Source organism: Monodon monoceros, unplaced genomic scaffold, assembly GCF_005190385.1.
Source record: "Monodon monoceros isolate NGI ecotype Baffin Bay Population unplaced genomic scaffold, NGI_Narwhal_1 Super_Scaffold_21, whole genome shotgun sequence".
Classification (NCBI taxonomy): domain Eukaryota; kingdom Metazoa; phylum Chordata; class Mammalia; order Artiodactyla; family Monodontidae; genus Monodon; species Monodon monoceros.
The window spans coordinates 32,142,119-32,156,637 of NW_021703778.1; the positions used below are offsets into that span (position 1 = coordinate 32,142,119).

Genomic DNA, 14,519 nt, shown 5'->3' on the forward strand with positions numbered 1-14,519 from the left:
GCGGGAGCTGGGGAAGGTGGGGCGGAAAGGAAGTGGAAGTGTCTCAGAGGAAAGCGGAGACGGGCGACCTGGTCGCTACAGCGGGAGCTGGGGAAGGTGGGGCGGAGACACATGGTTCCTGGTCCAGGCCTTGGAGACCCAGACACATGGTTTCTCCTTGGGTTCCATTAATTATCACTGTAACTATTCCAAGAGTCCTCCTTAAGCAAAAACCTTAAGCTGCTTTGAATGGGCTCCTGTTGCTTTCAAATAAATGATTCCTGACCAAGAATATCCCCAGAGCCTGGCACTGTTCCTCGGCCTGGGCATGGAATAGCCTTCATTTGCTGAATGGGTGACTGAGTGCATTTGTCAGCATGGCATGGGAGCCCGGCTTATTCATTAATTGATTAACAGCAAAAGCCATAAAGCAGGTGGCATTGAATCTGCTTCTCAGGCCTGGGCAGGTGAGCTGGCTGGAAGGGTGTGGGCACTGGCTTTTCATGAACGAGGCTTATATCTCTTCAGGGAGAGGAGGCCCACTCACCTCATAAAGGCACTGAACAGTCCTGCAATGTAGGACCCTCTTCCAGAACTTATCCCACCATGGAACACTTTTGTTTTCATTTTTGGGAAGATCTACCAACATTCCAGAAAACCAGTGTTCCTGGAGTTGTGGCACATGCCAGGCTTTGGAGTCGCCTGGGTTTAAATTTGTTATTTATTATTTAGCTTCGGTGTCTCCAGCGTGTCTCTTCACTTCTGTGGACTCGTTTTCTTTCACGAAAAGGGGAGGCTGTCACCCATCTCACAAACAGATGGTGTGGTCAAAGCTCCTGGTTCATAAAAGGGCTCATGATGGTTTTTAAACAAACCGAATCATTTGCAAAGCCCAAGAAGTGGGTCTAATCAACCTACCAGTGGACAGTTACTAGGAAAACCACGTACATGTGCATTCACATGCCTGGGTACAAACAGCGTTCCCCCAACATTCATGTTCGTCAGAATCTGTCAAGAAGACCTTATGTGAAAATATGTGGAATCTAAAAAACATGGTATGAATGAACCTATTTACAAAACAGAAACAGAGTCACAGATGTAGGAAACAAACTTACGGTTACAAGGGGGGACAGGTTGGGGGGGGATAAATTGGGAGACCGGGATTGACATAAACACACTACTATATATAAAACAGATAACCAACAAGGACCTACTGTATAGCACAGGGAACTCTACCCAATACTCTGTAATGACCTATAAGGAAAAAGAATCTAAAAAAGAGTGGATATATGTATATGTGTAACTGACTCACTTTGCTGTACACCTGAAACTAACACAACATTGTAAATCAACTCTACTCGAACACAAATTTAAGAAAAAGACCTTCTTTGAAAATAGGGTCTTTACAGATGTAATCAAGGTAAGATGAAGTCATACCAGATTAATAAGAAGGGGCCTTAATATATAAGAAGAGGGAAACGTGGACACAGACACACAGGGGAGAAAGCCATGTGAAGAGGGAGGCAGAGACTGGAGAGATGCGTCTACAAGGCAAGGAACACCAAGGACCGCTAGCAGCCGTCAGGAGTTACAAGAGGCAAGGAAAGATTCTTCCCTCCAGACTTCAGAGGGACCATGGCCCTGCAGGCATCTTGGTTTCAGACTTCTAGCCTCTGGAGCTGTGAGAGAATAAATTCCTGTTGTTTTAAACTAACCCCCCTCAAAAAAACAAAACAAAACCAATCCATATGCACGTGCACACACCCAGGAGGCATGGGAGAGGCTTAGAAACTGGAGTCATAGCTGTGCCAAGATCAAAGGATGATTACGAACCAGCAATTCGGGGCATTCCTTCCATCACCTTCAGCTCCCATTCCTTTCTCATTTCTGATGTTCAGTTGCTCTGGATATCTCTGGAACTCTGCCTTCTGCCAAACTCATTGCTTGCTTCCAGGCTCCCTCATCTCCCACCTGGGCCATTGTCCCCTCTGGTCTCCCTGCCCCTGGTCCTGCCCCCTTCTGATTCATCCTGTTTGACCAGAATCCAGACCCACTGTCCTGTCTGGGGCCCTGCGTGCCGTCTCCTCCAAGAGGGAGGTGGGCTGGGGTCAGCTGCAGGATGGATGCCATCACTCTAGGTCAACCCCACCCCTTCCACTTAGTAGGTGCACTCTGGTGGCCTGGTCAGGCAGGGTCAGCTTCTCCCCCACTGGGTCCTGGCTCCTTCCTCCTGGTCCATCTTTGGGACCACAGTCCCAGCTGGCCCTGGCCTGGCAGTCCTCTCTGCCCGATGCTCCCGAAGTCCCAGTGCAGAGGGGACAGTGCCAGAGGGAACCTGAAGGGGCCTCAGCGGTGTGTGTGTGTGTGTGTGTGTGTGTGTGTGTGTGTGTGTGTGTGTAGATGCTCTGGCTGGAGTCCATCTCTCCCTCTATAAGGGGCTATCCATCTAGGCTCCCCATCACCTGAGGTCCCTGTCCACCTCTCACCGCTGAGATCCCAGGGGAAGCCTGTCTGCTCTCTGGCTCTCGCAGGAGAGATCCCGCTCTTACCTGGGCCAGGCCACCCTGGGAGTGTGTTCTGCCCTCTCTCAGGGCTTCTGCAGCACCATGCACGGTTCTCAGCGGTGCTCCCTCCCCGCTCTGGCTGCACCAGCCTCATGCTGGCCACACAGAGGGGCTTCACTGGGCACAGTATGTCCCAAATGGCCCTGCTCAACAGAAGTATTGGCTTCGAGCAACCCCGCTGGTGCTCCCACACCAATCCAGAAAAGACCTACCTATCCTGCCCTATGGCTGTGGCTCAGCTGGTATGGCTCCACACAGGGTCTGGACACCCCACTTCATGACATTCCCCCCCACTGCCCTGAGTGGCCTCGCTTCACCGACCTCTGCCTCTGGGTTCTCAAGTCTTGGCCTTCCCAGGGCCTGGTTACTGCACCGTGACCTCTGTTCTGACCCGGGGATGAGCGCCTGTCTCAGACCCCCATCTCCTATGGGCTCCTAAGAGTCCCAGGGCTGAGAGCTGCTGCCGGGGACCGACCTCCTGGACACCTTATCACTCGCTTGCTTCTACTCCCTGCCTGCCCCCTGGGGACAGGAACAGAGGTGGGAGGAGAGACAGGAATGTCAGAGCTGGAGAGCCCAGTGAAAGTCCCTCCCTCCCAGAGTCAGCCTTGAACTAGGCAGTGCTTGACCAGTGGCCTGGGGGACTGTGTCATCCTCCAAGCTCCTGCTGCTGAATGGTCTGTGTTTCCATGTACATTACTCCAGACCCCATGAGCCACAGCCACAGATGTCAGGCTTGGCTGGTCCTGCACGAACACCTTTCAATCTGTCATCACAAGTCAACAAGCCTGCCCTTCCCCCTCCCACCAACAGCCTCTCTAGACGTTTGCTGAAAGAAGGAATGAATTCCAGTCTGGACATGTCTGTCTTTCACCTTCTGTTAGAAATGACCTATGCACAAAGGTGTTTATTAATTGCAGCTTTGTTTGTAATTTTAAAAAGACTATAAATTACCCAAATGTCCCTCGAGAGATTAGCTAAATAAACTACAGCACATCCACACAGTGGAATACTATGCAGCTGTAAAAAAGATGAGGACGATCCGTATACTTATAGAGAACTACCTCCACAACATAGTGAGAAAAACAGGTGTAGAATAGTGTTTGTAGTACGTTACCACTTGTATAATTATACAGATGTGCACATATATGGCCATAGATCTATACATCTTTGCATATATTTGCATATATAATGCCTCTGGAAGAATGCATAAGCAACTGGTAACATCAAAATCCTTCGGAGAGGAGAACTGGATTGCTGGAGTCAGCGGCAGAAACGAGCACTGTCAGTGTACGCTTCTTTGTAACTTCTGAATGTCGAACCACGGTAATATATTACCAATTCTAAAATTTTATCTACCTACTTATTTATTTTTGGCCATGCCACGTGGCATGTGGGGATCTTAGTTCCCCGACCAGGGATCAAACCTGTACCCTTGGCATTGACAGCATGGAGTTTTAAACACTGGACCTCCAAGGAAGTCCCAATTCTAAAATTTTAAAATAAAAGGCAGTGGCTGTATGAGAGGCCCAGCCGGCCATCCACTCCCCAGGTTCTCCAACATGCACCCTGCGCTCCCGGTCACCAGGACACTCCTCTTTCGGACCCCAGCGGTCCAGCGTACTGGAGAGTGATCTCCACCAAACATGATTAGCCTGCCCTGAGAGCCCACGGGAGCCACTGACGGGGTGGGCCCCTGTTCTTGCAGTGATTCTGCCCTGGAGATCGTCATCACTTCCCCACTGGTCCCCCTTATGAAAGTCCCTGGATATACAAGTGCTCATGCTTGAGGAACTGCACCACGTCTTTCCAGGAGGCAATGGGTGTCCCATAACCAGCTTGTTTCCCTTTTCTGTCCAGGCTACCAGGAATTCTCAGATGTAATTACTTACTTGCCTCTCCTCACCTGTGCCCACACCGTATGGGCTCTCCTTTTGGAACACCAGCCCTTCCCCCAGGTCCCCAAAGCCTGTGGATCTGACCAGAGGTGAGGGGAGCCCAGGTGACAACCAGTGTGGCCGGAGGGCAGGTAAGGCCCCTTGCGGGAGAAAGAGGGTAGAAGGGCAGCGGCAGGCTCGGGGCAAGGTGAGTGGGCACGCAGAGAATGCTGCATGATTGACTAGGTGCTTCCAAGCTATTTCACTCATTTCTTGAGTGTGGCTAAGAGTCTAAGAGAATTAAATAAAGTTGGTTATATTTTATTCATATAGTCTGACAGAGGAAAAGTCAATCTAGATCAAGCTTGTCTGAATTTCTAGATGGGTTTCTGGAATACTGGCTAAGGTTGCTAAAAATTCATTCATTCACTCTTCTAAAATGAAGTTTATTTTAAGGTCTGAGTTAGATTTTCCAAGTTGAAAAAAAAATCAAAATTCAACTAGGAAGTATCTTCTTGAAAATAATTCTCTCTTTCTTTCAGGGCAAAGAAGTTGCATTAGCCTTGCTGGATTAGTAAGATCTGGTCTTTAAGTATAAATTACTGAATTTAACAGCTGGCCTGGATGTCCACTGACCTGAACAATCTAGAACAAGGAGGGCTGACATTTATGAGCAGTGACAGCTCGGGGTCTGGCACAACACAGACACTCAGGTATCTGTTGTGAGATGAGCTCCCTCTATCTGAGCTTTATCTGCCAAACGGGGATTCTCTCTCCCCTGTGTAGAACTGCAGTAACAGCAGCGTTACTTTGCTGGTTACTGGAAATGCTAAGCCTGAAAAGGACTTTGTAAGCTGCAAAGGTGCTCTATCTGAGTGGTGGCTGGAGGAGAAGGTATGGTAGGACAGCACCTGGTGCTTTCACGGGATGAGAACTTGACACTCCCTGCCGTTGCCCACCAAGCCCGGGAGGTGGGAAGCCCCAGAGGCTGTGGGGTGCATCCTGGGATGGTTTTTGTAGCACAGCGCAAGCCCAGGTTTCAGTGACATGGTGACGCAGTGACCGGTTGGGATGGGAGTGGAGGGGGAACCTTCAGTGCTCGGCACTCCCCAAATTCAGGCCTCTTTTACTGCTCAGTTCTACAGCCTCCTCTGACCTGACCTCCTGCCTCCAGATGGGTCGTCCTTCTGTCTCTTCTCACCCTGCCGTGATCTCTCCAGCACAGAGATCACAGCAGTCCGTCTCTAGAGGAGAGACATTTGCTGGCTCCCCACTGAGCTCTGCAGCCTGCACACAGGCTTTAGGGGCCAGCTCTGCCTACCCTGCAACCTACATTTCCTGTCCTACTTGTCCCTTTCTTGGTGGAGTCTCCCTGATGCCCCCAGGCTGGAAGGAGATGCCCCTGTAAGTGTGAGCACAGATTCTGCTTTCTGTCATTAAACACATCAAGACGGCGCCTTTGCCTTTCTCCTCAGCTACTCGAGTGTGTGTGTGTGTGTGTGTGTGTGTGTATGTGTGTGTGTGTGTGGTGATCAGATCTGCATTTTGGAAAGTGGTCTGGCTGCGGAGAGGCACGGGGATGGCGGGACGCAGCGGATGTAGGGAGACGTTTCTCCCAGCATCTCTAGAGCCCTGCTTTCAGGCATGTGGTGGGTCTGCACGTCCCCACCACCGCTGAACTGAAGCCACATGACCTGCCTTGTGGTCATGTGGTCAGCATGGTTCACTTCCGGGGGGCGCTTGAAGAGCCAGGGAGATATCTGCCACATTCTCTGCCCTTGGCTGTGGCAGCTGTGGAGGCAAGTGTCAGGATGAATCTCCATCAGGCTGGGTCCCTGAGCGATCACAATGAGCAGTGCCCTCCTGCCAACCGCATGGGACCTAAAGCATGAGCAAGAAATAAACCTCTGTCATGTTCCTGGAGATTTGGGGCTTGGTTGTTACTGCAGCATGACGCCACTCATGCTGACCAGTACATCTGTTAGGAGGCCCCCACCTAAGTCCAGACAAGAGATGATGGCTGTCTGGACTAGAGCCTTGGAGGAAGAGAGGGACAAAAGTGGATGGTCTGAGAGAGATTCAGGAGGTGAAATCCATGGGGCTGGGTGAAGGTGTGGCTGCCAGGGATGAAGGAAGCTCCTGCAGCCATTTTTTTCTCTTTCAGGGGCATGCTTGCTCAGACATTCTCAGAAACCCATAGGTTATTTGAGATAAGATTTACCATCCTACTTTTATATCCAGGGTCAGGGCTCCGTGTTGACTCGCTTCAAACCTGCCAGAGACCCAGGTGATCTGGGTAATTGCTTCATGCAGAAGGAGCCTTGTCCTAAAGGTGAAAGCTGAAGCCACAACAGCTACATTGAATTGATTGGACCTACGGTGCTACGCTAGGGCTTTACAAATAGCATCAAGTACCACACTCAGAACAGGGCTGCCGGGTAGGCTGTGTTACGGTTTCCATCTCACAGATGGGGAAACTGATGCTCAGAGAGCAATAAGACCTTCCCTAGGTAGGAGGTGACAGAGCCAGGATCCAAAGCCAGTCTGTGTGGCTCGAAACCCACAACTTTTACCTAAGGCTGCGTCATTGCCAGAGACAGAGAAACCCCTCAGTGAATGAGCTGGGAGTCGAGGCTGCGCCCTCCTCTCCGAGCAGCGGATGACGGGCAGTGGGGGAGTCTGAGGCTCCCAGCTGTTCCCTGCACGACAGCCGCCTTTACGGAGGTGTTTGGGCGTTGGCAGTGTTCTGGGCCCCCCTCAAGTGCACGCGTCACCAACTCTCCTGCATAAACATCGGGGGCTGAGTCCTGTTCTTGGCTCTGTACACATGGGCGCCGGCTCCAGGCTCCCACGGATTCCAGGGAAACGGGACTGCAGGGTGAGGATGCCTGCCTTGGGGCGTTTATCCTTGACTCCTGGGATTCGAGGTGCAAGGTTCCAACCCAAGCAGAAACAAAAGCTGCTTCGCAGATGTCACCAGAGAGGCAGTGGCATCATTTCGCTTGCTGTTAATTCTCTCTCTCCCTCATTTTTCATTTATCTCGGCAGAGAATGGTAAACTCACAGTCCCTCAGCCCAAGTCTTTATGCTGTGCTTGTGCTTGGAGAGCTCAGGTTTTAGAGTCAGGGAGACCTGGGTTCACATGCCAGCTTTGCCACATATGCTCTCCGTAACCTTGAACAAGTTACTTACCATCTCTGAGCCTCAGTTTGGTCATCTCAAAAATGGGTTACCAGGTATAACCTCACAGGGCTGTTGGGACGATTAGGGGAGGTATTGTATGTAAAACATGCACTCTGACCCTTACTTCTAAGGGGAAGGAAGACCCTTCACAAACCACCAGCCAAATACATCAATTAATCCCAACCTGATAAGCGATATGGATGAAGGAGAGAGGGTTGTCCCTGCTTGTGATGGGGGACCTGGGGCTCCTCTAGCTCCTGCGGTGAGGGGAGGCCCTCAGGAGGTGACTTTTAGGCTAAGACCTAAAAGGAGGTCTTAGGAGGAGGAGAAGTTGGTCACTAAAGGCTGTGGGGAGTCGGGGATCATTCCAGGCACAGGGAGCAGCTTCTGCAGAAGCCTTGAGGTGGGAAAGAGGAGGCAGGTGTAGGGTGAGGAAGGAGGGGGATGGGAGGGTGGGGCAGAGTTAGCAGGGCAGGCAGAGGCTGGAGCCCGCTGGGTCCTCCAGGTCACGTTGGAGAATCTGCAGTTTCTCCTAAAGGCAATGAGAGCCAGTGACACTTTCAGTGGCTTAGCACATGGTCAGGTGTGCCCTTTAGAAGCTCACTCTGGTGGCGTGCTGTGTGGCAGGGGACTGGCGTGGGGCGAGATGGGACCATGTGAGCGAGTTCAACACATCAACCCTGACACTGTGAGCTCCTGAACCAAGGCAGGGGCAGGGAGAGAGTCCGGACTCCTTAGGATGGAGAATTTCTGGCACTTGGTGTTTACTGTGGGAGTGAGTCTAGGGAGAGTGCCCTACTCCACTGTGAGCCCTTTGAAGACAAGGATTAAGTTTGATTTTTCTCTGTATCCACAAGACCCAGCATGGGCTTCACACCGAGAGCCAAAATGTTTACGGCACGCACAAATGGCAGTGAGATTTTAGTGTAGGCTTGTGTGTGTACAGTCTGCTTCTGACCTTCATCCCACTGTCGCCAAGCAGAGGGGCAAGGACCTGGTACTTCCTTGTCCCAATTAAGGTGTCATTACTGAGCTGCTTCAACCTCATTTCAGTGCTAGAAATATCTGGGGGCTGGGGTGGGGAGATGGGCACCCCACACACTTACCCCTGGGGTCCCACACCTGCTGGGCTGGGCCTGGTCTGGAACCGTGGGGCAGCCCTGCTGGCCCTTCCATAGGTGCAAGGATCGTGGGCTGAGCTGCTGGCACCACGTGTGTGCATGACGTCCCTGTGTCCCTGTGTCTGGGGGGGGGTTGCTTTTCGAGTACACTGACTCCCCTACATTCACGTTTGTGTTTTTCTGATTGGCCCAGAGGGCTGAACGTGCTACAGCAACAGGCAGGCAGGCTTTGTGGTGAAGACAGCGCAGCTGCACAGAAAGCCAGAGAGCCTTTCAGTTGCTGCCTTGCTGGGTGGTGCTGGTGAGATTGTTTCCTCATCTGTAAACCGGGCACACTCATGGCTTTAGGGCTGTTGTGAACAGGTATCCACCAGGCCAACCAGAAATGTGCCCTGTGAATGAGGACCAGGAGAGGGACTTCCTCTTGTCTCCAGGGAAAGCCACCCACTGGGTGGATAACAGGTGCTAATGGGCACCCCCAGCTTCCGGAGCCTCTGCCCACATCAGTGCTGAGGTTCCAGCTGAAGGGATCTGTGTCCCTTCTGTTTTACAGGAATCAGGAACAGTCTGGGCAGGGCGGGGTGGGGGGCGGTAAGGGGAGTGCTGGGGTTGGTTTGGTCAAGTCCACCACTGAGAAGCTGGGGCTGGAAGCTCTATTTCGGGGGACTGGGAGTGAGGGTGGGAAAAGCCAGTGTGGGGTGACTCCATGCCTAAGCAGGGCAAGAACCCCAAGGGTCAATCTCTGAACCCAAATTCGAAGTCCAGGGCCTCTGGGCCTTCAGTGTGTGGGCTGTAGGGTCAGAGGTGAGGAGGTCAGGGCTGAGCAAGCAGGGCTCGGGCCAGCGTGTAGAGGGGTGCTTGCAACTGTCAGTCAGCACAGGAGCACGGCTGTGCCCCTCCGATCTCAAGAGGCCTCGGGATTCCAGGCCAGAGCTACCACAGACGCTGTCAGAGCAGCGTAGAAGCAGCCAGACGATAGCCCATCATGTTAGGATGGGCCTGGGCTCCCAGAGCACCCTGACAGCCCTTCCTGTTAGAGCATCTTCACAGTGTAAGGTGAGCATCCTATCCTATTGGAGCATCTTCACCGTGTAAGGTACCATCTTTATCTGTGTTAATCTTCCCTGGGGGCCGGGGACTGTGACATCCAGCTTCCTGGGCCTATGACCCCGTACCAGGCCTGGACTGGTGCACAGTCAGTCCTCAGGACATGAAATGTGGAATTGACAAGCTACACCGGGAAGTTCAGCTCAATTAGTATCTCCTGAGCACATACTATGTGCTTTGTCCCTGACTCATCCCTGTCATTCGGGTGGTTCCCAGCCAAGACTTGGTTTCTATTTCTTGAGAAACCATCTCTGGCCCCTCCAGATGGAAGCTGCCTGCTCAGGCCTGGATAAAAATGACATCTTGCTAAAACCAAGTCTTCACTAGGTGTTGGCCAGTCCAAACTGATAGCCTCTTTGAGGCCTCCTAACATGGGTTCTCTGCCACATGCCCAGCAGGTTTTGAATCAAGGTTTCCTGCAGTTTACAAGGCAAACCCAGTCACAGAATGGCTTGGAGCTGGGCCTCTCATGAGGGTGCTCTGTGGATGCTATGGGGGCTCCCCCTCAAGGAGAAACATGGAGCAGCTGCGGAGGCCGTCAATTTTACTCAAAGGTTTAGAAAAGAAAAAGACAGAAGTTTTTATAGACACGTGCAGACCAAAGGAACAGGATCTACTTTTCCATACGAGCCAAACTCTCGGTCTGGAGTCAAATGGAACATCTCTATAAGTGTACGAAACAAAGCACACATCTTTAACAGAAATTTCCACCTGAGCTGGGCAGCACCAGACCATCCCCTATTATTCCCAACCCTCTTCTGTCCTCTTGTGCCAGGAGGGCTACTCTTGTGACCACATTTGAGGATCTCTGACTGTTGGTGTTCTGGGGAAACGGCTCAGACCACGTGTACACATGGTCAAGTGGTTTTGCACTCCTGTCCCTCCCATAATACACTGCTAGCAAGATTCAACACCCGAGCCAAGAGGTGAATGATCTGGAATCAACGTTAAGATCTCATTTTCAGGAATTCTTAGACATTGGGTGAATTCTAGGTCTGACTCTGCCACTGAATCAGAAACAGGTAGGTAATTTCTTCCCAATCTGCTCTTCAGTTTCCTATCTGTAAAATGGGAGGAGTGGGCTGTACGATCTCTCTGAGGTTCCTTTCAGCTTCAACATTTTATGTCAGACCTCTATTCCTTGTCCAGGTGGGTATAATTCAGATTCAATTAATATTTATCATAACAAACTAAAATGGATTGTGAGCACACTTCCATACACATTATTTGTGTTCTCAAAACCCCAGAAAGATAGGTGTTATTACCTCCATTTTGTTTACGAAACAGCGGCTCAGAGAAGTTTAGTGTGTTAACTGAGGTCACACAGACAGGAAGTTGCAGAGCTGTGATTCAGTCTCAGGCCTGTTTCTGGCTTTGCGTCCAAGGGGCTGAGAGCACACACTGTGTGCCCAACAACAACTCAGCTTCCTTCAGCCCTCTCTCCCTGCCTGCCCAGGAGCTCAGCTCTGTGCTCTGGGGTAGGGGGCCGAGGATGGGCACCAGTTGGGGCTATAGGCCACTGGTAGTACAGGTGGACTTTGGCCAACAAGTGTTGATAATGTTCTGGAAGGCTGGCAAAGGGCAGGTTATCAAGGGCTGAGAGGGCATCTCTGGCCTAGCCTGGATCTGGGTCTCCCAGGTGTCTTCCAGGCCCCATTTATGCCTTTAGCTTAAGGAGCTGCCTGCTCTTTGCTTTGCTTTGCTTTGCATCTGGGAGCCCCTACCTGCCACATGGCTTGCCATCCCCAGAGACCCACCCTCAAATATTCCTGTCCACATTTCTCAGCCTTCGAAATCATCTCACAGTACCTCTGGGCTGAGGGCAGGGAAGGAAGAGATGTGCTGCGGGGACTGAGCTCAGATCTGTCTCTACCATTAGGAGGGCGACTTCAAGGGTGCTTTTATTTCAGCCAATTCAATCACCACCAGTCTGGCTGCGATAATTGCTCTTGAGCCCTCAGTTATCTTCTCAGAACCTTAAGGTGGCCTCAACTCCTGGCATGACACTGGGCAAGTAAATTTCTCTCTTTTGGCCTCAGTGACCTCATCTAGGCAATAACCAGCTGGTTGGGTCCCCATGGATCGCAGGTCCTCCCAGCGGTGACATCTTAGCATCCACTATCTTTGACTTTACCTTCCCAGAGGAGGGGGACAGACTAGATGCCTTTGGAGAGTGCATCAAGCTTAAAAATTGCACTCCCGCTGTCTGGTGCTCTCACTCGGCACCCGCTGGTGCTAATCCATCCCTCCACACCAAAGGCACACCCGCGCCCCGCCCAGGCCCCCCCGGTAGATCCAAGCGTGGCCTTTTAGCCTCGCAACTCCGGAAACGCTAGAGCAGCGCTAGAGCCGCGACTGCGGCGGTGGCGGAGGCGCAGGGGGCGGAGGAGGAGAGATGCGCCCACTTGTCCCGCGGCCTCCGCAGCGGCCCTGGCGCCAGCCCCGGCGCATCAGAAAGGTCCCTGGAACCCTTCGGTTTGTTGCTTGCGCCCGGGGCCGGCTGGGAGTGCGCCACCGGTCGATGGCACCTAACCGACCCCTGCGGCCTCGCAGCCTCCCAACTTGGCAGAGAGAGCACAGGCTCCTCTTCGCTCCCAGCCGCGGTGAGGTAGGGGCCGCGGCGCTCGCACGCCTCCGTCTCGCCCTTCCCGTGCCTAAGCGCGGGGAATTACACCTCCCCGGTCCGGGGCTCTCCCGGGTGGGAGTGGAGGTGGGAGCACCATTTCTGGCTGGATGTGGGTCTACATTCATTGCTTACGTCTCCCGCGGGAGCCCATCTCTCTCCGCGCCTCATCCCCCTCCGCGTCTCCGCGTCTCGCCCGCTCTGCGCCCGCCTCCCACCGAGCTCGCCGGGTGAAGGGCAGCCGCAGCCCACACCCGCTCCCTGTCCGCAGTCCCTGCCCCCTCTGGCCACCGCGGGGTCACCGCCCGCTTAGGCCAACCCTCCCTTCTCGCCGAGGGCGCCGAGTAGAGGGACTAAAGTTCGGGCGCCTTCGGCCGGCGGAAGGGCCTGCGCCCCGAGGGCCGCGGCCCGGGCGCTGGGAGTTCAGACGCGGCGCTGGCCTCACCTGTTTCTCCAGAGGCTCCTTGGCCGAGAGCGTAGGCTTGGGGGAGGGCGCGCGGTCGCAGACGCAGCCCTCCAGCAGGTAGAGCCCCGAGGGCCGCGAGCTCGAGTCGCTCTCGAAGTAGAAGAGCAGGTTCTGCAGCAGCGCGAACCACTTGGTTTGCCATTTTGTGTTGTCCGAACTCCGCTTGCTCAGGTAGCCCTTGCGCGTGCCGTCCTTGCGCGCCAGCAGTCCCAGGGACGCGACGTGGCCATCGTTCAGCCGGATCCCCTTCTGCATGGTGCTTGGAGGCCAGCTAGACTCCACGCGCTTACATTTTCTCCGCGCGGCACCCGGCAGCCCCTGTCCGTGCGCGCTGCCTCCCTCAGGCGCTCGCTCGCTCCTTCTCGCTCTCCCCTCCCCCCAAATTTCTACAGTCCGGGATCTGGCGCCGAGCCGCGGCTGCTGGAATCCAGATGTACCATTCCCCTCCAGAACCTCTTCCCCGCTTCGCAGAGCCCCCGGGCCCTGGAGATGCTTCCCGACCCTCCCCTGGCGCCGGGCAAACTGAGGGACTGGCGAGCTGCGCGCTGGCGAGGGGCAGGCGGAGTCATGTGACGCCGATCCCTCGAAGAGCCCGCTTTAGCAGCGCGGACAGGGACACACGCACGCAGCCCGCCGAGGCGCAGAGCCGCGCGCAGGCTGCACCTTGGCGCCTCCTCCCCCTCCCCGGACACACAGACGCACACGCATAAACAAATCCTGTCCTCCCTCCCCTGATCTCCTCTTCTCCCCTTCGGGTGTTAAAAAGCAAATCGGATCAATTTTCGTTTAACCCAGTGGAACACCAGAGGCTCGCCATCCCGGGAGTTTGCGTCTTTGCGCCCCGCCGCGGCGCACTGTAGACCTGGGGTTAAGTCCCATTTGTCATTTTCTCCTCCAAAGGCTTCCTCCTGGTACTTTATTTTTCTAATCCGTGGTGGATGGAGGAAGGTGGATGGCGAAACAGAACTGAAAGAGCTTTCAGTTTTAATATTTGCGTAATCGGCCAGGTCACATTCATTTCAGCATCCAGCCCCACTTCTGGTGGCTTCCCCAGCGACCTAAGGACAATACAGACGGAGATGTGGAGGGGGAGGTGAGCGTTTATTTTATTTTATTTTGAGTGTTGCCATAATTACGGGCGCCACCCCCTGCGCCCTGAGGTCTGGCCGGCGAGCCGCTGCTGGGAGTTTTCTGCAAATACCCTCCAAAGCCTGAAGGCGGGCTTCAAACGCAGGCGCCAGGGACCATGGGAGCCTTCAAATAGCTGCGCTGGCGCAATGATACCTTAATGATAGATTTTCCGCTCTTATTTTTAGCTCCCATTCGCCTACACAGTTACACGGCATTTATCCGAGAACGTCACAGCGCCCGCCTGCTGCACCGGGAGGGCGCGCGGGCCGCCGGGCAGCCGGGGCGCTGGAGCGGGGAGCGCGCACCGCCGTCTGCCGCAGAGGGCAGCGGCCTCGCTCGGGCCGGGAGCGGCGCCCAGCCCGGCCTGGCCTGTTTGCAGCGAGGATAGGCGGCCGCGTAGCCCTCAAGAGGAAGGAAGAAAGGACACCATTTTTCAGAACCTGCGGGCCCCCCCTCCTCCCCCACAGG

The 14,519-nt window shown here is 53.9% G+C and overlaps 1 protein-coding gene across 2 annotated transcripts in view; it reads right to left on the reverse strand.

Annotated features, from left to right (window-relative positions):
* The window catches only part of RASGRF1 (Ras protein specific guanine nucleotide releasing factor 1), a 103,344-nt gene extending 89,799 nt beyond the window's left edge, over positions 1 to 13,545 (reverse strand). Inside the window, exon 1 of one of the 2 annotated variants that reach the window (XM_029238464.1) lies at positions 12,900 to 13,545. In XM_029238464.1, coding sequence (XP_029094297.1) covers positions 12,900 to 13,175 — 276 coding nt within the window. In that variant the 5' untranslated portion in view covers positions 13,176 to 13,545. The remainder of the gene's footprint in view (positions 1 to 12,899) is intronic. The other variant, XM_029238465.1, reaches the window with a different exon arrangement.
* Between the last annotated feature and the right edge of the window lie 974 nt (positions 13,546 to 14,519).